Source organism: Polychytrium aggregatum, assembly GCF_025602895.1.
Source record: "Polychytrium aggregatum strain JEL109 chromosome Unknown BJ171scaffold_132, whole genome shotgun sequence".
In the NCBI taxonomy this organism is placed as follows: domain Eukaryota; kingdom Fungi; phylum Chytridiomycota; class Chytridiomycetes; order Polychytriales; genus Polychytrium; species Polychytrium aggregatum.
The window spans coordinates 51,090-76,705 of NW_026516334.1; the positions used below are offsets into that span (position 1 = coordinate 51,090).

The 25,616-nt window shown below is 55.2% G+C and overlaps 6 protein-coding genes and 1 non-coding gene across 7 annotated transcripts; 3 read left to right on the plus strand and 4 right to left on the minus strand.

Moving 5' to 3' along the window:
• Nucleotides 1-1,009: 1,009 nt before the first annotated feature.
• On the minus strand, nt 1,010-4,620 carry BJ171DRAFT_433833 (replication factor RFC1 C terminal domain-containing protein; the record flags this gene model as incomplete). The annotated part of the gene is made up of 11 exons (XM_053107932.1): nt 1,010-1,325; nt 1,460-1,602; nt 1,743-1,905; nt 2,117-2,364; nt 2,478-2,625; nt 2,750-2,887; nt 2,985-3,118; nt 3,245-3,419; nt 3,667-3,864; nt 4,013-4,195; nt 4,325-4,620. Coding segments are annotated over 11 exons (2,142 nt in total), but the record flags the coding sequence as incomplete, so codon positions are not given.
• A 2,326-nt stretch (nt 4,621-6,946) lies between these two features.
• Nucleotides 6,947-10,059, plus strand: BJ171DRAFT_540708 (WD40-repeat-containing domain protein). Its single transcript, XM_053112934.1, has 10 exons — nt 6,947-7,404; nt 7,564-7,772; nt 7,878-7,971; nt 8,137-8,290; nt 8,415-8,538; nt 8,642-8,731; nt 8,878-9,000; nt 9,242-9,462; nt 9,493-9,747; nt 9,930-10,059. Exons 1-10 carry the CDS (start codon nt 7,105-7,107, stop codon nt 10,001-10,003), a joined length of 1,644 nt encoding a protein of 547 aa, XP_052961748.1. The 5' UTR covers nt 6,947-7,104; the 3' UTR covers nt 10,004-10,059.
• Nucleotides 10,041-11,112, minus strand: BJ171DRAFT_606377 (uncharacterized protein). The gene is made up of 3 exons (XM_053115215.1): nt 10,644-11,112; nt 10,413-10,490; nt 10,041-10,286 (listed from the first exon to the last, which is right to left on the minus strand). The coding sequence occupies exons 1-3, from the start codon at nt 11,036-11,038 to the stop codon at nt 10,211-10,213; spliced, it is 549 nt and encodes a 182-aa protein (XP_052961749.1). The 5' UTR covers nt 11,039-11,112; the 3' UTR covers nt 10,041-10,210.
• Nucleotides 11,113-13,225: 2,113 nt separating this feature from the next.
• Nucleotides 13,226-16,186, plus strand: BJ171DRAFT_574445 (ciliary basal body-associated, B9 protein-domain-containing protein; the record flags this gene model as incomplete). The annotated part of the gene is made up of 13 exons (XM_053113716.1): nt 13,226-13,319; nt 13,426-13,528; nt 13,606-13,736; nt 13,824-13,931; nt 14,128-14,206; nt 14,297-14,405; nt 14,506-14,648; nt 14,860-15,161; nt 15,266-15,367; nt 15,475-15,605; nt 15,715-15,833; nt 15,965-15,996; nt 16,073-16,186. 13 exons carry the CDS (start codon nt 13,226-13,228, stop codon nt 16,174-16,176), a joined length of 1,557 nt encoding a protein of 518 aa, XP_052961750.1. The 3' UTR covers nt 16,177-16,186.
• Nucleotides 16,187-16,581: 395 nt separating this feature from the next.
• Nucleotides 16,582-19,978, minus strand: BJ171DRAFT_606379 (uncharacterized protein). Its single transcript, XM_053115216.1, has 4 exons — nt 18,965-19,978; nt 18,522-18,727; nt 18,336-18,408; nt 16,582-17,619 (listed from the first exon to the last, which is right to left on the minus strand). The coding sequence occupies exons 1-4, from the start codon at nt 19,926-19,928 to the stop codon at nt 16,784-16,786; spliced, it is 2,079 nt and encodes a 692-aa protein (XP_052961751.1). The 5' UTR covers nt 19,929-19,978; the 3' UTR covers nt 16,582-16,783.
• A 260-nt stretch (nt 19,979-20,238) lies between these two features.
• On the plus strand, nt 20,239-20,310 carry BJ171DRAFT_t384. Its single transcript has one exon. It is a non-coding gene; the product is annotated as a tRNA-Ala (tRNA).
• Nucleotides 20,311-22,214: 1,904 nt separating this feature from the next.
• On the minus strand, nt 22,215-25,515 carry BJ171DRAFT_433822 (uncharacterized protein; the record flags this gene model as incomplete). The annotated part of the gene is made up of 12 exons (XM_053107929.1): nt 22,215-22,385; nt 22,513-22,644; nt 22,858-23,094; nt 23,299-23,363; nt 23,594-23,728; nt 23,848-23,937; nt 24,042-24,138; nt 24,322-24,413; nt 24,543-24,630; nt 24,743-24,894; nt 24,990-25,159; nt 25,286-25,515. The coding sequence occupies 12 exons, from the start codon at nt 25,513-25,515 to the stop codon at nt 22,215-22,217; spliced, it is 1,659 nt and encodes a 552-aa protein (XP_052961752.1).
• Nucleotides 25,516-25,616: the final 101 nt, after the last annotated feature.

The window sequence follows — 25,616 nt, forward strand, 5'->3', positions numbered from 1 at the left end:
AGTCCTCCTGGAGCAACCCCGTCGCCTGCCGGCATAACCGTCGGCAGCACCGTTCTCCACTTGGACTCTAATCCCACCTTTGACTGACCTCCTCAGTTCCTCTCCCCCCCCCTCCCGCCTTCCCGGCTCACCCCCTCCTTTCACCACAAGCGCTCCTACCACTTTAAATGGTGCTCCTTTTCAGCATCCGGCACTGGTCCTCATCCATTTCGGTTTCGATATTCGACATTCTGCGATCTTCATTTCGCCGACCTGTGGACAACCATCTCCGCCGCACCGACTCGATCCTTCTTCCATCACCCGTACCCACGCCTAACATACACTTGTCCCATTGTCCGGTCCCATTTGTTTCTTCTTCTTCCTCTTCTTCTTCTTCTTCTCACTCGAGCAAAGACTCGCCTCAACAATGCAACTTGCCCATGTCCCAATTTCATCGACACCACCGCTCCTCTATAACGTGTTGCTCTTCCTTCCTTCCTTCCTTCTCTTTGTGATTACACTTTTCAAAGATTGTTTCTTCGCCAAATGGAGTTACAACATTCAAAAATATACATACATATGCCGCTGTTGGCTTTTTTCATTTGAATTGCACCTCTTGAATGACCCAACCCTCCCCTCAAGTGAGCCGAGTGGAACAAGGCCCATTGCGGGAAAATCGATGCTCGCGAATCGATGCTCCCCTCTTCCCCAAACTCGATGCCGTAAGCGATTTCGGAATCTAGGTGCCCGTGGAATAGGCTTCATGAACTATATTTGAGTTCCATTGCGTGTTGGAGATGGCGATCAAAGCCGGCAAGGGCGGCCCAGAGAAATCAGCGTCGAGCTGCGCCGGCCTGATACTTCACTCGACCAACCAAGCCCACTCTTGCTTGCAGGTGCCCGTGCCCGTGCCCGTGGGCATGCACAGATCTCAGCGGGAGGGCTGTCCTTGTATAACTTTGCCCATCCCTGCCGCTCGACACTGTCACACGATTCTAAGCATGACTGCCACCCCCCGCTTGGCCGAGCCTCAGTCGCGATGGGCTCGCTTGCGGGACGATCCGACGCCCACATCGTCTGCAGTTCTCGCAGTCGCCTTGCCCTTGCTCTGGCCTGCACGCGAGCCCTTGCCAGCGCTCTTCTTCTTCACGAACGACGATACGTCTTCCGTCGGGTCGCTCTCGTCGTTGTTGCCTTCGGCCTCGTTGGCGTCCTCGTCGTCCACCTCCTCGTAACCATCCAAACCACCAGACTCGCCCGCACGTCCAGCGCCTGCACCGCCGCGGCCAGACTTGGACGTGGCGCCGGTGGTGCTGAATGGCATGGGATGGGACCCTTGGTTGTACCTGGAGCAACGATCACGGTTCTGGAGTAAGCAGAGCACGAAATGGCAGCCGGATTGCGGTGGGGTGGGGCTTGATGGTTGATGGCAGACAGCGCTCTTCGGACATGCACACAACAGTGTCGCCCATTGACTCACACTTTGGTGAAGCTCGTCTTGAGATTGCGTGAGATCTTTGCAGCCTTGGCGTCGCCCTGGAGATCGAGCTCCATGACGTTGTCCCAGTCGTCTTTGGAGAGATAGTAGCCATCCATCATCGAGATAACATCTCTGATTCCATCCTGAGACCGTGCGGATGCATCGAGCACGTAGGCGTGAGTAGTTTCTACCGTGAGCAGTGGCAGGAGACGACAAAGGGAATGAAGCAGCGAATGGACGAAAGCGGAAAGGAGCAGCAAGAGAGCATTTCTACAGTACATACATCGTGTGAGTCGATGATGGGCTGGCTGAGGACAAGGCTCAGAGATGGAATGTACGTCTGTCGCACTTCTTTCTTGTCGCCACTGATGCGGAGTCCCATGTGCATCTGGATCTCACGCAGGAGCCGGTATCGCCGCTGTTGGGTCGAGTTGTTGCCGAGGAACCTGGCGAATGGAGCGCAGTCGATTGATCAGAACAGAGTCGAGCCCAGATGCACATTTGCAAATGGTTGAAGCTGGTTGTGCGAGAACATGCTCAGCGGCCCTCGGCAGTCATTTAGAGGCAGGTCGAGCAGTTTCTGTGGTAACAGTCCACTGACCGAACCAGCCAACAGCCAGCCAACAACCAGCCAACATCCAGCCAACAGCTACATACGATGAAAAGGCAACCTGGCCAGTGAGTCCACCGTGGGTGAAGAAGGCCGGGCGGACGGTCGAAAGCAGAGCATGGGCCGGCATCAAGCCCCAGTTGTTCGAGGAGCGCAGAACCCGATCGAGGATGTCGCCGTCAGATATCGAGTCGGCTGCGTTGCTGAGCAGCTTCAGGGTTTCGAGAGCCATCTTCCTGGGCGAGGCCCCGCCGACTTCTCTGGCGATGGCCGGGGCGGATTTGAGGTAGTTCTCCTGTTACCAGGTGTACGCACCGAGAGAGCATCAATCTCAGCCCAGAACACTCATTTCGCGTTCACGGACGCACGAGCACCATTCGACACATCCCGTGATCAGCACGCACGCACCTGGATCATCAGCGGAACAAGAGAAAAGTCGTAAAAGTAGTACTCGAGCTTCTCGGCCATGCTGGCGCTGCGGTAGATGCCCTGGTTGAACAGCTTCTGCGTGACCTCGAATGGCCCGACAACCACATCCTTCTCGGACATTTTGGTACTGCACAGGGCAGTTCGTCGGTGACAGCAACACAAGCGTAATAGCATCAGTACCGCAGACTTGCGGGGAATGACTCGGTCGCAGTCATACCAGCGGCAATGGCAAAGGAGAGTGCTCAACATACAGTTCCTTGGACTGGTCGTACGACAGACTTGTGGCCTTGAGCCGGTACGTGGACAAGATGTTGAGAATCTGGCGAACGTCGCTGCCAGTCGACTGTACCAGCTGGCTGACCACATTGGGCCGCAGCAACAGCCCCTCTCTAACGCGAGAAACACACCACACCGAGCTCTGTGTTAGCAGGGTCCTCCAATCAGGCGCTGCAATGCTAGACAGTTGTGCAGCCAGACGACTCGTACCGCTCAGCAATATCCCGCAGCCGGACTTCCATTTGGGTATCCGTCGGCCGCCTGAATCTCAAATCCAGGCAGTAGTTGGCCAGCGATCGAATCTTGGGCGATGCGCGGTCGTTGCATATACAGATGATCGGAACCTGGCACCAGAAATCCGGTGATGAGGACCCTGGCATCCCTTTGGTGCGGAGCATCGACGCAAGGGGTGATCACAGAGCAAAGGTGAAGCAGTAGCTGCCGAATCTGCTCGTAAAATTAACTCTCACCTTGGATCTTTTGAGGATCTGAATCAATTCAGCAACGCCGCCGCGATCGCCAGCCGACATACCGTCGACTTCGTCCATGATCACCACATGTGACTTGACATCGCTTGACTGCTCCGATGTCAAAAAATGGATCAGCACACAAATTGCACACGCTGTACATCGGCGGTGGACGGATCTGCACCCGAGGATCGATCTGGCGAGCAGCTTACCTTGCGCTGGGTCTTGGCCGTGAAGAACTCTTTCACCGTGTGGGAAGTGCAGATTTCGCTCACCAGCTCCTACAAGACGAAAGCGAGTGCGAATGGCTTAGCCCATCGTTGCAGGCCTCGTTCCGCTAGCTGGACATTGCGCTCTGGCCGGCAGAATGGCAAGCTGGTGCAGCTCTGAACAAACATCGGCTCGATATTCAGCAGAGGCTCAACCGGTGCACTGTACTCACGTCGAGGGACTTTTTGCTTCGGGTGTCACTTGCATTGAACTCTATAGGCTCGAACCCCTCCGTCACGGCCACCAGATGGGCAGCGGTCGTTTTGCCGATGCCAGGCGGGCCAGAGAGAAGCACAGCCTTGACGTGAAACTCGTCCTTGTCCTTCGGGAACCCATCGCGACGGTATTCGTCCCTGGCATTCCAATATCGGCAGATTACCACGATTGAATGGGCGTGTGCCAATGGTGGCAGCAGTGGATATAGTCAGGCTCGCGCACGGGAGCCTCAACTTGCGAGAGAGGAAGAGCGCACTCGAGCTTGCCTTGGACAAACGTCCTTACCATCCGCGCAGCCACCTGGCCAGCTTCTGGACGAGCCCTGGGTTTCCAACCAGCTCGTTGATTGTCCGGGGCCGGTATTTTTCTGTCCATAGCTCAGCATTGGGTTGCTGGTGCCGCATGGTGCCTTGTGAAGAGCTGCTTGGTATCAATGTCGTGTTAGTGCCTCGGTTGGCAGCGAGCACACTTACAGCATCATCTCTGAGCCCCCACCTGTTAAATCCGCTGGAAGCCAAAGTCGGCGGTGTGGGGAGCGACACAACGCTCTTGCCCTTGTCGCCCTTCTTCGGCGACTTGAGCACCTCCTCGTCCGACTTTGGCTTGGATTTACGGATGAGATCGAGCAGTCCGTCTTCGTCGAGGGTCTTGAGCTTGAGCTCTTTGATCTTGGCGATCTTCGATGGACCCGGCTCATCGCCAACGACCACATACGAGGTCTTGCCGCTGGGTGCGCCGGTGACGCGGCCGCCGTAACGCTTGATCAGATCCTGCGCATCCTCGCGAGAGATCGACGACAGCTCCCCCGTAAACACAAACGACAGACCCGCCAGACAGTTCTCGGCGCCAACAGGGATGTCCTTTGAGCCAGGTGCAACCGGACCAGTCGACTTTTTCTGCCAGAACTTGTACTTTTTTGGAGAGAGCGGGGCATCGCCGGTGCCAGCTGACTCGGCAGGAGCCTTTGCGGCCGCTGTCGTTGGCGAGGCTGGTTTGTGTTGTGCTGCCGGAGTTTTGGCAAGGCTGGAGGCAGACGGTTTGGCGGGCTTTTCGGGAGTGGCGTCTTTCTTGTCCTGGTGGGGACTCGGTACTTCTTCATGGGCAATGTGATGCGGGTGCGAGCGCGGGTGAGGATGCGATGCCGTCGCCGTGGTGGACTCGGGCCGAGACGGTGCCTCGGTGGCCAGGCTTGCATGTGGGGCTGCATGTACTGCGTCGCTGCTCCACGGTAGCACTCGCTTGTGCGGATCTTTGACCAGGGGCACTGCCGATCATCGATAGCATCTGGGCGTTAGTTCCGCTCAGCCGCAAAGGGCATGATCAACGCTTGCGCTCAGTCACCGCCGACAATTACCGGCGTCCAAAGTCCTCGCGGCAGCGTCATTTAACTTGACTGCCTTTTTGGCAACGGGAGTGTCATTCATCTCGCTGTCAAGTGCAGGAAGCGTCGCCAGGATGGCCACTGACTCGGCAGGCTTGGTCGGTTTCGAGGACTTGACAGCAGGTTGAACGTTTACCACCTGAACATCTCCGTCCAGATCGATAGCCGAAGAGGGTGCTTCAGGAATCTCGACAACTGCCTCCTCCATGGCATCATCCGAGTCGTCAAAGGTGATGATGGCATTGGCTTCCTGCAAGCAATCGTCGGGGGTGTGAGGCACGATCGGGCGACGGCTTGCCGAAGGACACGGAGCAGCTGAGAACCTACTCGTTTTGGGGGACTGGTTGCCGCGGGCTTGTGGTGAGCCAACACTTTGTCGCTGCGTTGAATGCGCTTGCTGCCAAAGAACGTGCCGGGGTCAACGGGGTTCGCCTCGCTCTTGGCCCTGTTGGTCTGCTCCGATTGCGCGCTGCGAAGTGAGAGAGGAACACTTTCGTCAGGGCACTCTGGCATTTCCAAAAGGCAAGTATAGGAGCAAATATGTGCATATTGCGGCTCGCCAATGCGCCACCATGCGCCGCCCGAGTCCGACCGGGCGTTACCTCTTGGTCGCCCCCGATGCCAGTTTGGAGGGGATCTCCCTCTTGTCCTTGGGAGGCATATCGACATGCTCGGTCTTGTTGCCTACTTTCTTCTCCTCTCTCTCTTCTTCAGCATCGTCGTCATCGTCGTCGTAAATAATCATCCGACTCGATTTGGACTTTGTCATTCGTTTGGGCTGATCGTCGGCCTGTGTCCCGGCTGGGTCTTTGCGGCCTTTGGAGCTTGACCTTTCCGATAGAAGCTGTCAGCCAAACGCCAACCGGAATTCTCTGACCCTAATAGATGGGGGCCGCTGACTTGTATCGGGCCAAAGTCTCAATCGCATCGCATCCACGAGCATCAGGGACTTACTTTGAGTGCTCTATCTCGGGTTCGGACGAAGGTTCGAGCTCTGCCAAAGAAGATATGCCCGCATTGCTGTGGCGATAAGCGACTCGTGCCAGCAGAGACAGAGGCAGAGGCATCACCAATAGGCTTGCCCAGCCTCGGCGCTCATGGACGGACACATGAGGGCAGTCATGGGCTCGGCAACAGTGTTGTACCTTGCTGGGCCTTGCCGGTTCCCATCCCGGATCCCTTGAGAACAAAGTATGATCGGATGTCGTTGGTGCCATAGCTGGCGTGTCTCTTGGGCTGCAAGTTCAAGTCCATTGGCGCGGTGTAGATTGCCGTTGCATGCGTCCCGGATCGGTTTGAGCAAATGGCATGTGGACAAACGTTGATGGTGAGTTGGAGGCTGATCAATATGCGCGGCTATTGAGGCTCGAGTGGCGCTGGGGTACTGAAGCCTGTCCCTGCGCAACCAGCAAGCATGCCTCTGAAAATCACATACCGGCATCGTTGGGCGACTGGATCTTCGCCAGGATGAGTGGTGGACAGGAGTGCGGTGTGGCTGATTAGATCATCAGAACAGACATACACCTCACAGCCGATCCCCTCGTTCAGGGAGGGCGCATGCCCCTGTGGACACCGAGCGTCACGGCTGAGCAACCGCATAGCGGCAGCGGCTACGGACTCACCAATGGGCGCTGGATCTGTGCGTCGCCGCCGATGAAGTTCGACGAGCAGGTTCTGTCGTTGCGAAGCCTGGGCAGACCAGATCGCGACAGGAAGACCGCAGGACAAATATGGACACATTGTCTCGGAGAAACCGAGGCGGATTCCGGATCGATCCGCCGATCCAGCCAGCACTCGTCCTGGCTTTGTGCCCTTGCAGATCCAACCACGCTTTCACAATCGGGCCGGCCCGATCTGGCGTCTGCTCCTGATCTGCAAGCTCGCTCGGCACCGATCGCCGACATTAGCCCGCTTCGATCGTCATCTGATACCAGATTCAGCGACCCACTGGCTGCGCTCCCTCCGCCAGCAGCACATTCGCATCGACCCGATCGCCATGGACAAAAAGTTTATTCACTTCGGGCAGATCGACCCGACGCAGCAGCTCGCTCAGCTGGAAGAGAAGGGCATCAATCTCGATGAGCTGCTGGCAGACAACCCCAAGGACATCAAGTCCTCGAGCGCCAACTACGAGCTGTCGGCCTCTGCGATCAAAGCGCAGCAAGAGCAGCAGGCCATCTTGGATGAGTTCAACAAGAAGCGGCTCGCCCGGTCTCTGGCCGTCCCGACCGACGACGGCAGAGTGCGACAGCGGCTGATCGATCTCGACGAACCACAGACGCTCTTCGGAGAAGGGGTAATGTCTGCTGCATGTCGAATAGGCAAAGACAGAGAGCGACCATGCTTGGCTGACTTCTCGAGACGATATGTGATGGTCGCTTGTCGCTTGTCGAGGAACGATCGAGGTCGTCGACTAACATAGCCTGGCGCAAATGTCGTTGATGATGCGAAACAGCCTGCAGAACGAAGAGAGCGTCTGCGCGATCTCCTTGCGCAGAGGCTCCATGACCAGTCAATGGATATCGATCAAGTTGGCACCGACGACGAATCTGATGAGGACGAGGACGATGATGACGAGGGCGAGGAGGTCGAGGAGTTCTTTACCTATGGTATACCCGAGCTCATGGAGTGTCGAAAGAGCATTGCTCACTATTCGATACCACGGTAGGCGCCGCATGTGGTTGTGCTTCATTCCGCCCTGCCCGGTTTCCCGAGCATGGAATGATCCAGCCTAATGTTCGGGGTATTCATCCTTCCCTCCAATGACAGGGCAAAGGAGCGCCTCGCCGTCCAGCGAAGCGAGCTGGAGCTACCAATTGCACAAAGAAAGAAGTACCGCGGAGAGTGGTATGCGCATCTCAAGGTAAGCGCTTCTGGCATCTGTGCACCGACATCGATGCGTCTATGGCTGTCTGAGATCGCTGAGAACAGCCGCAACCCCCATGATTGCTGCGACAGCCATGAAGCACTGCCCATTGCCTGAGTGGCTAATGCACTACACCTGGATACGATCGCCATTCGAAACCAGACCTTTGCGACCTTCACCTCGCAGCTGGGGGACGACCGACCGCTGAGCTACTGCGTGTTTTCGCCCAACTCGCGCATATTGGCGACAGGATCATGGAGTGGCGTAATCAAGCTCTGGGGCATTCCGAGCTGCGAACACACCATGACGCTCAAAGGTACGATAGCAGATGGAAGCAAGGGGGTCGCCATGTGATCGCCATGGGGTCGCCAAATCGACAGCGATTGCACACCAAGTGACCGCATATCCACAAAGACTTACACATCAAAATCTTTGGCCAGGTCATCGCGAAAGAATCAGCGGTATCGCCTTCCATCCCGGAGCGACCTTCTCTCAGTCCCGCTCGGAGTTGAATGTTGTCAGTGGAGCCACTGATGGAACCGTCAACCTGTGGTCACTCGACAGGTAAGCTGAATCATCGCAGTTGAGATCAGGCTGGTCATTGCAATTCGCGGTGCAGGTAACCAGAATTGTGGGGAACTCAGTCTGATTTCCGCCTGCCTTCCAGGGAAACCGCCATAGCAAAGCTGGAGGGACATAAAATGAGAGTGGCCCGAGTGGCAATCCATCCATCCGGGCGATACATTGCTACCTCGAGGTAAGCTTGCGAGGCACATTTGATGGTCACATTCCGGGACAGGATGCCGCCAAGCTCGGCGTTCCGGCGGGCGAGTGAGAGGCGGGTCGCTTGTTTGTCGGATGGAAAGCCTCACCTGTCCCTCTGCCCATCCATCTTCACCACAGCTTTGATCGCACTTGGCGCCTCTGGGATTCCGAAACACAGAAAGAGCTGCTTCTGCAAGAAGGGCACTCGCGGGAAGTCTTTGGAATCGGATTTCAGTGCGATGGTGCTTTGATAGCCACAGGGTGAGTCGACCGGTCTCTCCTGCGTTCCAGTGAGCTCGCCCGGCATGCAGAGCGCTCGCGCACTGGAAACGAACGCTGGAAATCGGGATCGTGAGAGTGTCCATCGCAAGTCGACGATTTGCCCACTCGGCAAGTCCACCGAGACTGCGTGCCACTTATGCCATCTGTCTCTGTCACGCCCTCGCTCTCTCCCATCAAATCACCCCGAAACGTATACCATTCCTATGGAAATGCTGTGCAGCGGCATGGATTCCATTGGTCGAGTGTGGGATCTGCGCACCGGCCGATCCATCATGACACTGCAGGGACACATCAAGTCGATCTTGTCTCTGGACTGGTCCCCGAACGGATACCAGATCGCCACCGGCAGCGAGGACAACAGCATTCGAATCTGGGATGTCCGCGCGGCAAAGTCCTCCTACAACATCCCCGCCCATCAGAATATTGTTACTCAGGTGCGATACTGGAACGGCACCTCCAATCGCTACCCTGACTGGAACGGCACCTCCAATCGCTACCCTGACTGGGAATTTGGCGGTCCAACCGAAGGCGAAATGGACACAAGCGGCGATGTCGACGATGGCACGAGCTGGATCGAGGAACAACGATTCCGGATCGTCAATGGTTCGTTCTTGGTGTCGTCGTCGTACGATGGAACTTGCAAGATATGGACCGAGGGCGACTGGAAGCCGATCAAGGCCCTTGCCGGTCTCGAAGGCAAAGTGATGAACTGCGACATGTCCCCAGGTAAGGTTGCGGGATCTCAGAATACCAGTCTCCAGATAAGCCCATCACCGCCCACTGCCTCGATGCACGCGTGGGATGTCGGCTGCCGTTGTGGGAGAAACCACTTGAGCGACGGCCGTGTGGGGCTGTTCCATCGTCTGGCGTCCCAACCACGCTTACTCACAGCCTACCGCTCTCGTTAGATGGCCAATTCTTGGCGACGGCATCGTATGACCGCACCTTCAAGCTGTATGCCTCAGAGAGCATCGCCGTGTAAAGCCAACGCCAATATACAGCCGCTGTTGCCAAGGCACCCAGCATCGAGTCAAGAGCCTCGTCGCCTCATGCGGCTCGCATGTATATACCGATTCATTATGTGCTACGAGGCATCCAAAGCAGAACAAAGGAGTGAGGAGAAGGGAGAGGATTGCAAACGGAGGTGGCTATAGAGGGCAGCGGCGGGGAAGGCGGAAGACAGGGCGGATTACTCGTCGTCGTCGTCGCCGTCGCCGCCAGCTTGCGCCAGGGCAAGCTCGTTGCCAAGGTTTCGTGGCTTGATTCTGGGTGAAGGCAGCAGTGCCGCAATGGCCACCGTTGTGAGTAAGATCGAAATGGTTATCGGGGTGTGGAGATGATAAGGCCAAACATCCGACGAACGACTGCTATGATCGAAATAGGCTACATACGTCTGAGCAAGGCGGTGTCGCTGCGCTTCGATTTTCTGTGTGGCCGGGCTCATGAGCTTGTCGGTCGGACTCGAAAATCTAATTGCGACAAGATGCGATTCAGTATGCAGTTCGGTGTGTCGTCCACAACCAAGCAGAGGCAGGGCGGGAAGAGTCGTCGCCGCAGTAAGCTACATTGGAGTAGCCATGGCGACTGCGAATGGCGGTACTGCGAGAGAACTGCGACCGTACCCTTGGCTCTTGCTGTTGAACTTGGCAAAGGGACCCTTCTTGATGGGCTTTGGATACGGCTCTGCGGCAACAGGAACGACGTGGAGTACAGGAGCTTCCGACCGAGCCTGCTGAAACGACGGCTCGCTGGCGATCTTGCCGCCAAGGCCAGTAGAGCCAATATGCTCGTCGTCGTCATCACCGTCATCTTCCTCGTCTTCGTCCACGCTCTCTTGCTCGTCGCTTTCGTCGGATGACGATTCAACCACCGTCGGCTGTAGCCGCGACGACGACGGCCGGCCGCGAAGGACAGGGATGCGGCTGGGGTTTGAGAGCGAGGACGAGGGCTTGTTGGCGGAAACCGGCAGGGGCGCTTTGAACACCGGCGTGGTGGAATCGGAGACGGTGGAGCTCATGACTAAGGCAGAGCCGCTGGGCGCTTGGAGGAACAGGCGAGGGCAGACGATCGGGTGCGAGTTGGAGATCGCTGTGGGGCAACAGGGCGCGGGCTCTTGGACGAGCACCAGAGGTGCTGCGCGCGAGTTTCAATTATGCCTATAAATAATTTGGTGCGACCGAGAAGAGCGCGTTCTCGGCCGACGTTCTCGCGAGGAGCGTTCTCGCTCGCCAGTCTGTGTCACCTCGTGACCCACAGGATGTCAACACGTGACCAATTCGCCTCATCCCGGTTTTTAGCCCGAATTCGATCCGGATCAAATTTTCTGGATCGAGTGTGCTGGATCTTCTGGTTTGTGGCTCGATTCGTTTTTATTCTCGGCTTTCCGGGTTCGCCCGGTCATGGAACGGGTTGGACATGCTCCGCCGCGATCCTCCGCCGCCGTCCGTCGTCGTCCTCGGCTCCAGTCGTCCGCCCCCCCCCCAATCCCTCGAGCAAACCAGCCTGACATTACCTTCCTGCAAGATGGGCTCCATAGCGAGCTCTGCTAATCCGATAGTTGATCGCGATCACTATTCGCATGAATGGAAAGAGAGAGCATTGCATGTGAGCTGCGGTGTACAGGCTTGAACCATATTCGAGTCGGCTGGGTGATTGAAAGACTCATTGATCAAACCTCAAGGGCTCATACCTCTGTCTCCGGTGGTTGATTGAATCACTTGGCAACTATCAGTAGTTTAGTGGATATTAGTATTGGCACGGCCTCCATTGCAAGGTTGAGGCGAGGATAATACTATGCCAGCTACTGACTTACCTTCAAGGCTGCTTATAAGCTGTGATTGGCCTGAGAATGCATGAGTGGTTCCTGAAAATGAGATCGAGAGCATATCGTTATCATCCAATCGGATAAACAGAGCGTCGATCGCCTTGTCGCCCTTACCTGAGGTATTGCTTGCCTGGTGTGAAACCCAGCCTATCCGCTCTCACGCTCGTGTCAGTTGGCGGGATTATATGGAGAATCGTGGCTCGAGTGCACTGCTATCCGCTCACACTGCAACCAGCACATCGCAATCACCCAATCCAACTCCAACCGAGTTCCGGGACCCTGACCCGACCGTGATTGCCCAAGTATTTCGGAATTGTATTGATATTCCACAAGAATTTATTTAACGGGATGGGCTGGCTGGCTCTGCCGCGGAAGCCAAACCGGACGGTTGCTGTGAGTTTGCCGGAGCCGGGGATATGACAGATTCTTCCGTGTCGAACACAAATCTGACACCTGTGGGTGACATCGAAACAAGAATTTTATGGTCCAGCCATTTAGATGCCATGTTCAACTTATCATTTTTTTAATCCAAAGTTCCGACGGTTGAAACGATTTTGGAAACCTTGATGAATGCGTGGGCGCTGTTCGACTTGAGTGTGCGACGATTGGGGCGGGCGAGCCGATCTGCAAGCCCAGCGGCTCGATCACTAACAGGAACAAAGGATTCATATTCCAGGTCGTGAGGTCGATGAGCACTTGCGCTCCCGTTCGGCCGGACTTCTGCTTGTGCCAGGATCGAGTGCATCGTCCTCGGTTGGAGGGTCTTGGTTTCCAGCACCGGTGGCCTCGAGGGCCTGCTTTATGGCTGCAACAATGTCGTTTTTACTCTGGGGACAGGGGAGACTTTGAGGATTTGCACTGTTCCTTGAGTATTTCGACAGTGGGTGCCGGGTCGCCCATATTCTGGGCAGTCCACTTCGGGGTTGCCATCCCTCTTGGGATGGTCGATGGGAGGTGGTTGACTCCCTTGTGCAAAGTGTGTGTGTGTGTGCAAAGTGGTGTGTGTGTGTGTGTGTGTGTGTGTGTGTGTGTGTGTGTGTGTGTGTGTGTGTGTGTGTGTGTGTGTGTGACGGCGAGAGGCTTCTCGCCTTCCCTCGGGGGTCTCTCGCCGACCGAGGTGGCCCCGAGAGCGCGTTTTTCGTTCTGATAAGGAATTTTTCATAGTGTATCATGCGTCCACATCGAAACCGAACACAGCAAGCACAGCAAGCACATTGGCTCGTGCAGGGTTAATGGAGCGGGATAGGCGGCGACGGCGGGAATGGGCGGGTCCGGGCAGATCGAGGCGAGGGGTGGCAATGGGCGTGAGCAAACGAGCCGGCCGTCTGTCGGGCGGGTGGGAGATGCTATTGCTTCGATCACGCCAGCGCAACCGCAGCCATGCTCGGCACCAGATACTATCGGACATTTGATGAAATCGAAAACGTCAAGGTCAAAGTTCGTCTTGCGATCGTCAAGTCGACGCACAACAGAGGTCTGTCGCACTGCCCGAGCTCCTGATTGAGCCAGTGGTGCGAATTCGATGCAACGCCTTCATGGAATCGCACCAGCGACGCGCACTGACTTGCCACTTACCCCAGGACCGCTGAAGCAGAAGGGGTCAAAGCACTCCAAGGGATCGCATTCAAAGCTCCCAGCAGTCGAGCAGTCGATCTCGTGGCAGCAAAAGATCTACAGCCCCGCGTATGTCTTCTGCCAGGCACGAGCATTGCAGGCTCCGAGACAAACTTCCAACAGCCATCTCCTCCTCTGCGCCGCAGCGACTTGATCCATTTCCAGGAAAGCGGAATAGTAGCGCAGCTGTACCCGAATACGCCTTCAGTCGAGCAGGTTCTGTCCAAGAAGCACTCCAGGCAGGCCAAGGTCGCCAGCCACGGTATCCAGGAACAGGGTATGAGGGCCACCATGCACTCAGGCATAAGTCCGTGGCCCGACAGGACACTCATACCGTCGAATGGGCACCTCTGCCGTTATCCAGATGAGCCCTACATATTCACATACGTGCATCAAGACGAATACGCGGCTGGTGTGGCGACGGCTGATTTGGTGATTGGCCCCGATGGTCAATCGCGGAAACTGAGGAGCCGTGAGTAGTGCGCCTGATAGCGCCGCCGCTTGCCGGCCGCTTGCTCGCTTGATGATCGAGCCCCTCAACTCGAGACACCTGTCCGCACAAGCCTGTTTCTCACGATCGGCCAGCTGCATATCGAGAGCGTTGTCCAACTGACAGATCTTTATCCCCTCCCCACAATCCCTCGTCTGTCAACACCATTTGGATCCAGCGACGGACTCTCATAAGCCAAAGGACCAAAGCCTGTTCCAAGAAATGTTCATCGTCGCTTGCTTGAAGCTAGATATACAGTAGGTGGACATTCGAGTCGCTTGAACTCGTCAAGTCCAGAAGAAACTGATGTTACCATGATGGGTCGCTGCCACAAACTATCATCCCAGCAATCGAGAGACCAAAGTCGTCCACGGCAAGACCGTCAGCGAGCCTGTTGTTGTGAACCATGTCCTCTGCAAGATTCAGGGATTCACGAATGGCTTGGTTGAAATGACAGTGAGTACCTCAGCCACAGCATTCGGGCCCTTGATATTTTATGAAATGTCCATGAGCGATCGTCCCGCGCGGCTGACTCACCCCGTTGCTCGGGTCAAAGCCAGGGCTCACCGAAGGCGACACACCCTATCGGTTCAGCTTCGGGGCCAATGACTACGAGCTGTTCATCAAAAACGACTCGCAGGAGCTGACACTGGCTGATGAAGACCGCGAGCGCACTTTCTACCAGGACTTTTACTCGAGGTGGGGATTTTGTTGATCCGGAGAAGAGTGCCCAAGGCCTCGACAGCCTATCGCGATCTCCTACTTGTGATCTGAGTTACCGGGAGAACTTGATTGCTGCGAATATCCATGCCGAGTTTATCAGCATGCGCTGTGCGAAAGGCGCCCGAATCGTCATCGCCAACTTGATTGCGCTCATTCCCCTTTCTTGAATATCCAAATGCCCACCCAGGCGGTCATCGATCCGCGCACTCGCTATCGGGAAGGAGTTCTCGGTAGTTCCGGAAGAATTCTCAAGCAAACTCTCCGTTATTGGCGAGATTGGAAGTGCCCGCGGCTTCCCGACCGACGAATTATTCGTGGAGTTTGCAGTCGAGTTTGACCCAACGACCTGGGTGCTTCCCGAGGCTATTGGACTCGATCATCTCACTGGGCGGTCGAGTCGGTCGCAGTGCCGGTGGAGCAAGGATGACCAAGAGTTCCAATTTGTTCTGGGCTTGCCGCTGGAGGTTCACATCTTTGCCCGGAAACAAAGTGAGGATTGGTATCGCAATGTTCCTATGAACGACAAGCAGTGGGGCCGCAGCTATCGTGCCCACTCACCACCCAACTCATAATGAAACCAACCCTGTCAACAGATGCGCGACCACCAATTATATTTTTCCAAGTCGGTTCGATCGACAGCTGGGATCGGTACACCTTCCATGGATACGGATATCTGCTCCTTCCAGACACACCAGGTGGGGTACAACTGCTACGCTGTCGATGCTAAAGTCTTTGCCAACCTAGAGCTTCAAATAGAAAATACCCATGATGACGGCTGAACACCATCTCATTCGGACGATAGGGACACACATGCTCAATGTGCCGACCTGGAAGCCGGCGCCAACGCAATCATCAAAGATGGCCGAGTATTTCCTTGGAAACTGGCCAGAGGTTCAAACCACCATCTATCCTGACATTCCCACGCACAAGACGGTACGTGCAGAGTGCTGCGGCACGGGTCGCTGTCGATCCGATTATAGGAAACATGAATCAGTCCGCACACTTTATCACTCACCGACCGCGCTTCACCGCCCACCAACAGATTCCGGCGCTGAACCACTGTGGTACTCGAATCTGCACATCTGGGTCTTTGTCACTCCGGCTAAATGTGGCCAAGCAAGTGCATAGTGCACGCTCTGGCGAAGGTGCTGTGGACGATAGGTGAGACGATAGGGTGTCTATGCAACAGGGCTGGATTGGGTGCATGTAGGCAGATAAGTGGAGATTCAAGTGAGCTCCCTGACAGACGAGTCGGACGTAATCAAACCTCCCGCTATTCTCCGTGTCGATAGATTTGAGTCTGAGAAGTCAAGAGCAATATCCGGTAAGGGATCGAAACGGCGGGCTTCTCCGCTCATTGGGGATATGTTCCATGCACTAACACACCCATCATCCGCAAGATGCACTGATGAGGGCCAAAGCGAGACTCGAAAGCATCAGAGCCGAAAAGACAGGCATGTGGCAGGGATCTGGACAGGGTCTGCGCCATACGAACAGCCAGTGACATGCTGGAGAGGTTTGGAAATACAGACATATCACTCTTGCTGATATCGACGCCAGTCTGGCTGCCAGATCAAATTAAGATTGAGAACGGGCACGATGCTGCCGATGAGACCAATTGGAGTGGTTGGCGAGGAGCCCACTGGTGTCCCATCGGCTCTGGAGAGAGATGATGCTTGTGAGACTCAAAGCCTCACAACCGGGGACCCATTTCAGACGAGCGCAGGGTTTATGGGGCCCGTTCCCGTCTCGGTTGTGGCTCGTATCTCGAACCCTGCTTTGGATGCCAAAGTGATTCTATATCGGTATGGTGCCAGCCGAGTGTATTGATGCCTTATCGGCCAAAGAACTCGGGTGGAAAGAGTATTTCTAGGTGCTCGTAGATATTATGGTGGCCTAAGGCACTGAGGCGAGAACGGATGGGTCCACCATCGAGAAGCATACTCCATGCACCATCACCCTCTGGCTCGGTCAACAGCTGCACTTCATTGTGAGGCGGTTCATTCCAAGAGGCCCCCCATCATGTATCGTGCAGGCAACCCATCCACTTCCTATGTTGATTCCTTAAACGACCAGTCCTGATGTATGTACCATCCGCGCTCGATGTGGACTCAGGCCATGCTGCTGCCCTGGACCGAAGCGACGTGGGTCGAGTCGCTGGTTGAGCGTCCAGATGAAAACTTGAGAAGCTTGGCGATAAAAGTGTTGACGACGCAGAACAGATAGATGTCAAAGACCCAAATGAACGTCGCGATAGCATTTCCGATTGTTTGAGTGGGATCGTTCATGGAGAAGACCAGGGAGGCAAGATAAGTCACGAGCTCAATCGCGATGACTGCAATCAAGGCCTTGCCCTCCTGCTGAGCGCCCTGGAATTCGGCGTTACGGTTGGGCTTTCGATTGGCGGCGTTGGCGGCGTTGGCGGTACTGGCCCCGCCTGCAGAGCGCTGGAAGAGCTTGACCGAGTTGTTGAGTTGGTGGAGGCGGTACATCATCAGGCCGTGCAAACAGATCAAGTTGGCCTCGAGCGCCATGTTGAAGACAAACTGATAGTACGTCGACACTTCCCACGAGGTGATCCCATAGATCATGAGGAGGAAGTAGAGGTCGTTGACGCCGTAGACGATCGGCATGATGCCAAAAATGAAGAGCCAGGGATACGTGGGCTTGTTGTTGATCGTCATCACTCTCAGCCTCAAGACGTAGGCCCATCCGATGGAACCCGAGCCGATGCAATCGCCCAGGGCAAAGAGGAAGCTTCCGAACTGCGTGCACGTCCAGTTGGTTGCGCATGGGCTGAAGAGCTGTGCCAAGTTTGACACGCAGAAAAAGCACGAAAACACCGTCGCAAGACCCATCAGCGTATGAATTTGCACTCCCTGTCGAATACTGAACACGCGGTTCCACTTGACGAACTTTGTCGAGTGGATGGCCAGGGTTGCGGCGGCTATATAGGTAAAAAAGGCAAAGATTTGGGCATCTTAGAGCACGCTTGGGTCCATGTTGGTTCGGGGTTGCAGCGAATGTGAGGCTTCTGGGGAGCAGGATCTGGTCTGATGAGCCAAAGCAGTCGGTCGGAGGAGGACGAGAAAAGTGCGAGTACCTTGAAAGGGCTGGGACAGCAATCATAGGCCCTGACGGACGTCATCAAGCATCCAGGTGGATATGTCATCATCCTGATACTGCTTGGAGACGAGCGCCAGGGCGACGTCATTTCGACGGTAGGGCACGCTCTCCAGATGCAAACCAGCGATATGGGACTTTCGCCGACCGATTCGATGTGATAGAGGCTGAACTGGCTGCGCGCACTGTGCAATCATATCGAAATCTGTCCAAAATATGGAGCATCGTTCTTGTATTCCGCCGAGTGTCTCATCATGCTTCTGGAATGGGCAAACACAAGTCTCATCAACGGCTCCTATGGCTGGATGGCCCAATACCTCCCCCAGTATCAATTCCTGATCTGGATCGTTGGGGATTGAGCGGCACATGGCCAAGCCATAGGCGATCGACACACATGGACGTATTGGGATAGCGCTGTTACGTACACTCGGATGTATTGAATATCAATTACAATGCACTTTGGTCGTCGTCATTTCATGGGGTCTGCATGACAAGTCCGATGAGCTTTGGTATTCTGGCGTTCGGGATGTGAGGACTTACCACCCGCTAGATTGCCACGCTTGCTTGCATGTTCAGCGGCGTACCAGATTTCTGGAGCGACACTCCGGAGGAACTTGGAGATCAAGGCCACAGGCCTTCGCTCTTGAGGGCGGAGATGGCAGTTTCGTTTCCCTGCTCCGCGGCATGGCGGAGCCAAAATATTCCAGTATCGGCGTTGCGCCAGACGCCCAAGCCGTTCATATAGCAGTAGCCGAGAAATTGTTGCCCTTGCGGATTGCCCTGCTTGGCGGACTTGAGGAGCCACCTGACTGCCTTTTTGTGGTTCTGGGCAGCTCCGAATCCGTAGTGAAGGCATACGCCAGCCATGTGCTGGGCATACGAATCGCCCGCGTCGGCGGCTTTCAAGAACAACTGGAGCCCCTTTGAGTAGTCTATCGGTACCCCCCATCCATACCGATAGCATATCCCCAGCCTGTATTGGCTGTCTCTGTGGCCTTCGCTGGTGAGTTGCTCAAAGATGCTCGCTGCATCCTTATAACTCCGCGAACATCCGAGTCCGTTCTTCAAACACAGGGCCACAAGATGCTTGCAGAGCCAGTCCCGACCTGATCCGAATTGGCACAACTTGAAGAACTGACGGGATGCGGGTGATGTGCACGAGGCCATACTCCATCCGATCAAAGTCTCTTGATCCCCGATCGGGAATTCCTTCGACTTGTTCTCGCGAATGATCTTGACCCCTTTCGGTTTGTCTTGGGCGGTACCCCGGCCGAGATAGTGCATCCACCCGACCATGTGCGTGGCGATGGGCTTGATGTTTAGATTGGTGGACTGGATGCTGACCTCCTGCCAGTGCCTGAGGGCATCGGCATCACATTGTCTGACACTGTGGCCGATGAATGAAAACCAACCCCAGAGGAATACAATATGAAGCCGGCCGTCGTCGCTGCCCTGGTCGGCAGCTCTGGAATACCACTCGATCGCCATGTTGAAGTCCTGCTTGACGCCTTCTCCGCCCTCGTAGCAACGACCGAGGGCAATTTGGGCCGGTACAAACCCACGACCCGCAATATCGCGATATAGCTCGACGGCCTTGGTGTCATTCTGGTCGACCCCGACGCCTTGATACCACTCGGCCAGATGGAACTGTGCCATGAGGTGATCCGCGTTGGCGGCTTGTGTCAGAGAGTCGCAAATCTGTCGTTGCTTGAGTTTCTGCTCGGATTTGTCAATGCGGTCGCTATCGAGATCGACTTGGAGGATGCGGGCCAGGAAGAACGAGGCTGCAGCATTGCCTTGGGCTGCCTGAGCGATGATCCAGGTTCGATCGGCTGTGCTTTGACCCCTGCAATGCAGCGAGAGGGCGATCTGGTCGCTGGGTGTGAGGCCGATCGTTATCTGTCCGTCTGGATAGCATATTCCTGCATTCTGGCACCAGGTGTGGAAGCTGGCCAGTTTGGGGCTCAGGAGGGGACGGGCTCGATGGCACACTTGGAGGAGGGTTCTGATGGTGCTGTGATCGAGGGCAAGCTGGAAGCTGTCGTTGAAACAGACGATGGTGAAGATATCTGGGCTGTGGTCGTCGATGGCAAGGCGAGCCATGTCGGGGGAGATATGGATATTGGCGGCCATGGTGTGTGGATGATGTGGAAGAGTCAAACGGGGAATGGAATGGAAGTCGCGGATGGAGGCGGCAGAAACGGCAGAAACGGCAGGGGTGGGAGAGAGGGGCGAAGCAGGGGATTCGATGGCAGCGAGAACAACACAGCGAACAAAGTATCCTGGGCCCGACGCGGTATGATAGTCGCCCGGCCGATTCCATTCGACACCTCGGTCGGTGGGCTGTCGGGTGTGATCGATGTGGAGTCGACTGGACGGATTGGCATCAATTTGCTTGAGCTGAAATCTACAACAGAAGTGGGCTCGGACGAAATCATAACGAGGGGGTTTAACTCAGTGGTAGAGTGTCTGCTTTGCATGCAGAAAGCCAGGCGTTCGATCCGCCTATCCTCCATGAATGTTTTTTGGTTTTATTTTGGTTTTGTTTCTGGATGCCTGTGCCTCCGTGCGGCCGCGTTTCGATTCCCGATGCGGCGGGCTTTGCTGTTTGATCCGCTGTTTGCTTACTCACTTTCGCGAATGCATGCCATTCTGTTGGGCACATGTGCGGCTGATCATTGCTTCCGGATATCAATCAGCGCGATCCATGGACACGTACGCACCATGGGTAGCCCAGCCGAGACGAAGTTGACTGCGACAGCGAGTGGCAGCAGCATTATGATGCAATGTGGCTACATCTGAATGGGCTTCTATTGATAGCCACCGCTCTCCACCATGATGTCTGGGTGTCTCGTTTATACGTCTCCCACGGGTGTTGGCGCCACAGTTGTGGCTGCACTTGTTTGTTCGCTCTGACCCTGTTTCTCAGAACGGGACTCGTCGGATGGCTGCTTCGGATATTGGGCAGCAATTGCCTCGGCTTCCTCTGCCTGTCGCTTGAGCTCGGCTGCCTCCTCCTGCTTGCGCCTGGCCTCGATCTCCTTTTCGATGGATCGGCGGATGTTCTCCATGGCGACTCTCCACTCCGAGTGCGCTTGAGCGATCTTCAGGAAGTCTTGGTTGATATATCCTCTGAAGGTGTTGAACAGCTCCTCGACTGTCATTTGATCCCAATCGAAAGAAAAATGTATCCCTTGTTACTATCTCCCACCATGCTCTGTGAGTGACCCGGCAGCATGAATTTTGGCGCTGAAATAGGCCTCTCCACACCCGTAGCTACGGCGACGCTCCCAGAGACCTATCTCACTCACTTGTTGGCGGATCTACTCAGAACCAAATCGATCGAACGCATTCGGCAACCCAAGTGTCAGTTCACATGCGTGCCTATCATGCACTCATTCTGAGCGCCACTTGGCCTGCATATGTGTCCTCCCTACTCCAAGAACTCACCAGGCTCCTTGATCGTCTCAGGCTCGATATTGGCCGTCTCTTTTGGAGCGTCTGCACCATTGGTCGGGTCGGTCTTTGTACCTTCAGCTAACTCTGGTTCCTTCGAGACCTTGCTGTCCATTGGCTCTTTTGCTGGGCTGTCTTTGTCTTTGTTGTCTTTACTATCTTTGGGATCCTTTCCGTCCTTGGGATCTTTGACATCCTTGCCATCCTTTGTATCTTTGGCATCCTTTCCATCCTTCATGTCCTTTCCATCTTTCGTTTCCTTGAGTTCCTTCACCTCTCTGGCATCCTTTGCATCTTTGACACCATCCTTCACATCCTTGCCGTCTCTAATCTCCTTGACGTCCTTTGGCTCCTTGGCGTCTTTACTGATGGTTTCTCGAGATGAGTCTCTCGCCAGCGGTGGAATGCTTATGCTCATGCGCGGCTTGAGCGGATTAACCGTCGGTTAGTCCAGGCATCGTCGCTTGCTCGGTAAGAGCGATGGTCCGTCATATCACGGCAGCCGCACATCAGATATACTCACCGCATTTCTCCCTGGCCCCCCGCTCAGCTTTGCAAGTGCGGCATCGGCTTGAGACTCAATCTCCTCCGCCACTTCGATGACACTCTGCAATCCATCTCCGCCGCTGAACGTCGTCGTCGTAATGACCGGAACCGTCCAGGCAGCAGCGTTTGTCAAGGTCGGCGTTCGCTGGACGGCGTTTGGTCGAGCATCTAAAGCAGAGTCATGGGACAAGACCAGCTCTTCCTTTTCAAGCCGAGGGGCAATGTTGTTTTCGTAGAACCCCATGTTCTTGATAAAGAAACACTCGAACAGCGCCTCAAAGAGCTCCAACGGAACAATCTTCAATTCCAAAGTATCGGCATACGCATATAGGTCGTGTTGATGGGACAAGACGGCCGTCGAATTGATCAGTAATCCATCGCTTGGGTCTCACAATCGCTCTCTGTGTGGATAGTGCCCTACTGGCATCGACATCGGCATCGGCATCGCCTCCATGAACCCTCGTCCTGACTTACTTCAAACTCCAGATTGTAGCAGCCCTGATCAGACACTCCCGGAAGCTGGCTCGCAAACACCTCGATGACTTGGGGAATCGTGAGTGTACTTGAACTCTCAAGAAAGCCATAGTCCTGCGATTGCGAGCGGCACATGTAGTTCGCCAAGTATCGTCAATGCCGTCAGCAACCAGCTGTTCTATTTTAAACCAGAGAGCCGCCAGCGTGGTAAAGCAATTGCGCCCATGGTCGCCGTTCCCACCTTGAGGATATAAATGAACATGCGAATCGTCAACGTCTTGTCCCCGGTCGAGTCCGGGAGGGACTTTTTCGAGTACTTTGCCAAATCTTGATACATCACAAAGATTCTGTCCTGGTAAGCCTCGGCCATTTCCTGGGATGCGCGACGATGGTTTGAATGGTAGTGTAGAACCGTCAGCACAAGCCTGCCAGGAGCGAAACCCACACTATGAGCCATATTCCGCCAGCTCCCCCAAAGACTCGACCAAAGGCGTTGGGACCAAATCTAGTCGCTCTCGCCACGTCGGGTTTGGACTCTCTGCTCCGCGATCGTATCTGGCAGGGCACCGCCTGAGCTTGGACGTACCTGCATCGTGTTTGATTTGAATTCCTTCAGGACATCGCCGAATGCTGCGATTTCCCGCTTCTCGGCCTCGCTGTAGGCCGGAAGGAGGTTGTTTTTGATCAGATGGGAAAATGATGCCGCCAGTCCGGTCTCGTGGATGGATAAATCTTTGCAATTTCCATATGCCAATGCTCCGATCTGAATCAGCGCTTCAAGAAAGTCGTAAAGAATAAACCGCTCGTGTGGCGCGTGTGGATTCTGTTGTAGATGATAGAAGTCAATGCTCGATCAGGCAGAGTCGTGCAGGTATCCGGCGGTACAGTTGGCAGCATTGGCACATATGACGACAGATTCGCACAGAGATGCACCCCCGACATCGCCAGCATCATCACCGCCAACATCATATGGCCACTCGTTTTCCTTTACAGTCCAGCTCACGCTCGGTGGTTTGTCCGAACGTACATGCAAGCGGCTTCGAAATAATGTATCGCTTGAGTACAGGGCCGAGTGGGACCTGTTCATTTCGACTGGATGTGACCACCGGGAACCACCACCATCGATAGCAGACCATCAGAGTTGTGACTTGTATATCATCGAGGCATTCATTCATACACACACTCTGCCGGTTTCATCTTGAAATCCGTGTCGATAGCGCACATCAATCCATTCCAACAAAACAATGGGCACCACGCTGACATCTCCGCACCACTCGCTTGATCGGGCCCTGCGCACACCCAGTGTAATTTCAGACACCTACCTAGGGGAAGCCCCTGTTTGCGGAGATTCGAGTCGATCAAAAGTCGCCACAGCTGCAGTCTCGTCATAGCCAGCGATCCATTCTCGAGCTTCTCTCCCATATTACAGTAGTTTTGATACAAGTTTCGAAGTTGTCCTTGAAGCGAATGGATGCGACACGCATAGGAGTGTTTGCGTCAGTTCTAACGCCACTCAATCCTGTGCTCTACGGCTGTGCTGATTATCGGCGGACCGATGCTCTGGTATGTGAATTACCAATATGTCTCAAGACGACGCTGTTGATCAGCCTGGATTCTTCTTCGGATGCTTCTTCAGCCCTCTTGAGTCTGAACACAAATGGGCACTCTGCCACAGAGGGGTGTGGGTCTCAGTAATGCTTGCTTCTCCATAACTCCCCCCTCTACATCTGCGCATCATTGAACGGCACTGCTCCCTCCCACTGCGCCTACCATTCTGAAACTTTGGAAAGCTCCCCACCATTCGGTCGTTTTCAAATCTTCCAACATAGCGCCTTCCATTGTCCGAAACATAGCTGCCTTTGCCGTGCTAAGCGCAACGATTTCGAGGGAGGAGTCAACAGGCATGCCTTGCTGCTCCATCGGAACGGCCGATTTGCTACCCAGGCTCCTGTGCTGAAGCCGTGGTGCTCAGATCCCAAGCCATACACGACTCCATCTGCTTCGCTCATCTGGCTCATCAAGCATCATCGACGGGCTCTGGTTCATTCACCTTCATGTTTTCCTTCCATTCGCCTTCGTACTGCGCCCCACTGGCATATTGAAACACGCCCCATCCATGTCGCTTTCCATTAAGCCACTGGCCTGGAGGGGACAACAGCCGCTCATGGTCAGATACTTTCAGTGTCTGGGTACCAAGGGGCCGTTCCCCCCCGGAATCCGGCGCACCACACACTCGATCTGCGCGACTAATGTGTCGGAGCCGTCACTGACCCTCATATCGGTTGTGGCTCGGAAACTGGTGCTGTATGATTCGATCAATCTTCCATGTGTAGACGCCGTAGCCGTTCGGAAGCCCGTTCTGTCGAGTTAGGATGTAAGCAAGTGCACTCCCTGATTCTCCCCCCCCCCGATGAAGCGGGAAATATCGGCATTGGCACACTGCTTGCCATTCCTAATTCGTTCACACCGACCTCCCATTCGCCGGAATACTCTTCATTGCGATCTTTCCAGATCATGGTGCCGCGTCCGTGCTTGACGTTGTTCTTCCATCCTCCCTCATACACGTTTCCGGACGCATAGACCATGGTCCCATGCCCTTCCTTGATACCGTCGCGCCAGTCACCTGCATTACGGATTCAGGAAGGTCGCCAGCAATGGTCAGTCGAACCACGGCAACGCTGGCATCTTTGTCGGCGGCAACGCGGCCATTAGCCTTACCGGAGTAGCCGCTGGGTCCTTCGCGTGAATACATCAGGACACCCTCGCCGTTCATCTTGCCGTCCTTCCACTGGCCGCTGTACGAGGCGTTCATCGGAGCGCAATCGAACCTGCCCTTTCCAGACCTGAGGCCATTCACGACCTCTCCGTCGTACTGACAGCCGTTTGTCCTGAAGCAAATTCGCACCTTACCGCTCAGCTTTCGAGCCCAGATGGCCCAGTCCTTCACCAAACCGTCCTTGTGACGACGTCTGCATGCTACTCCGCCGATTGATTCCGAGATCAGAGGCTCTCACCATGAATACATGCCAGTGCCCGTGGCTTTGTTGTTTTGAAAGTCGCCCGAGTACTTGGAGCCATCCCGCCATGTAAACGTGCCGGTCCCATGCATGTATCCGTTCACAAGCGAGCCTTCGTAGCCGTTGCCGGATATGAACTGGAGCTTGCCATCGCCGTGGTACTTGCCCTGGCACAGCTCGCCCGTATAACTCTCGATGATCAGCGGCGTCAGCGTAAATGCATCCATGTTCGCCGATCTGGGTGCTCGCTTGACAGAGCGAAAGTCTCCGTGCCGGTCGACCGGCCTTGCACCTGGCGCTTTCTTCCCGCCAAAACCCTGGCTGGTCC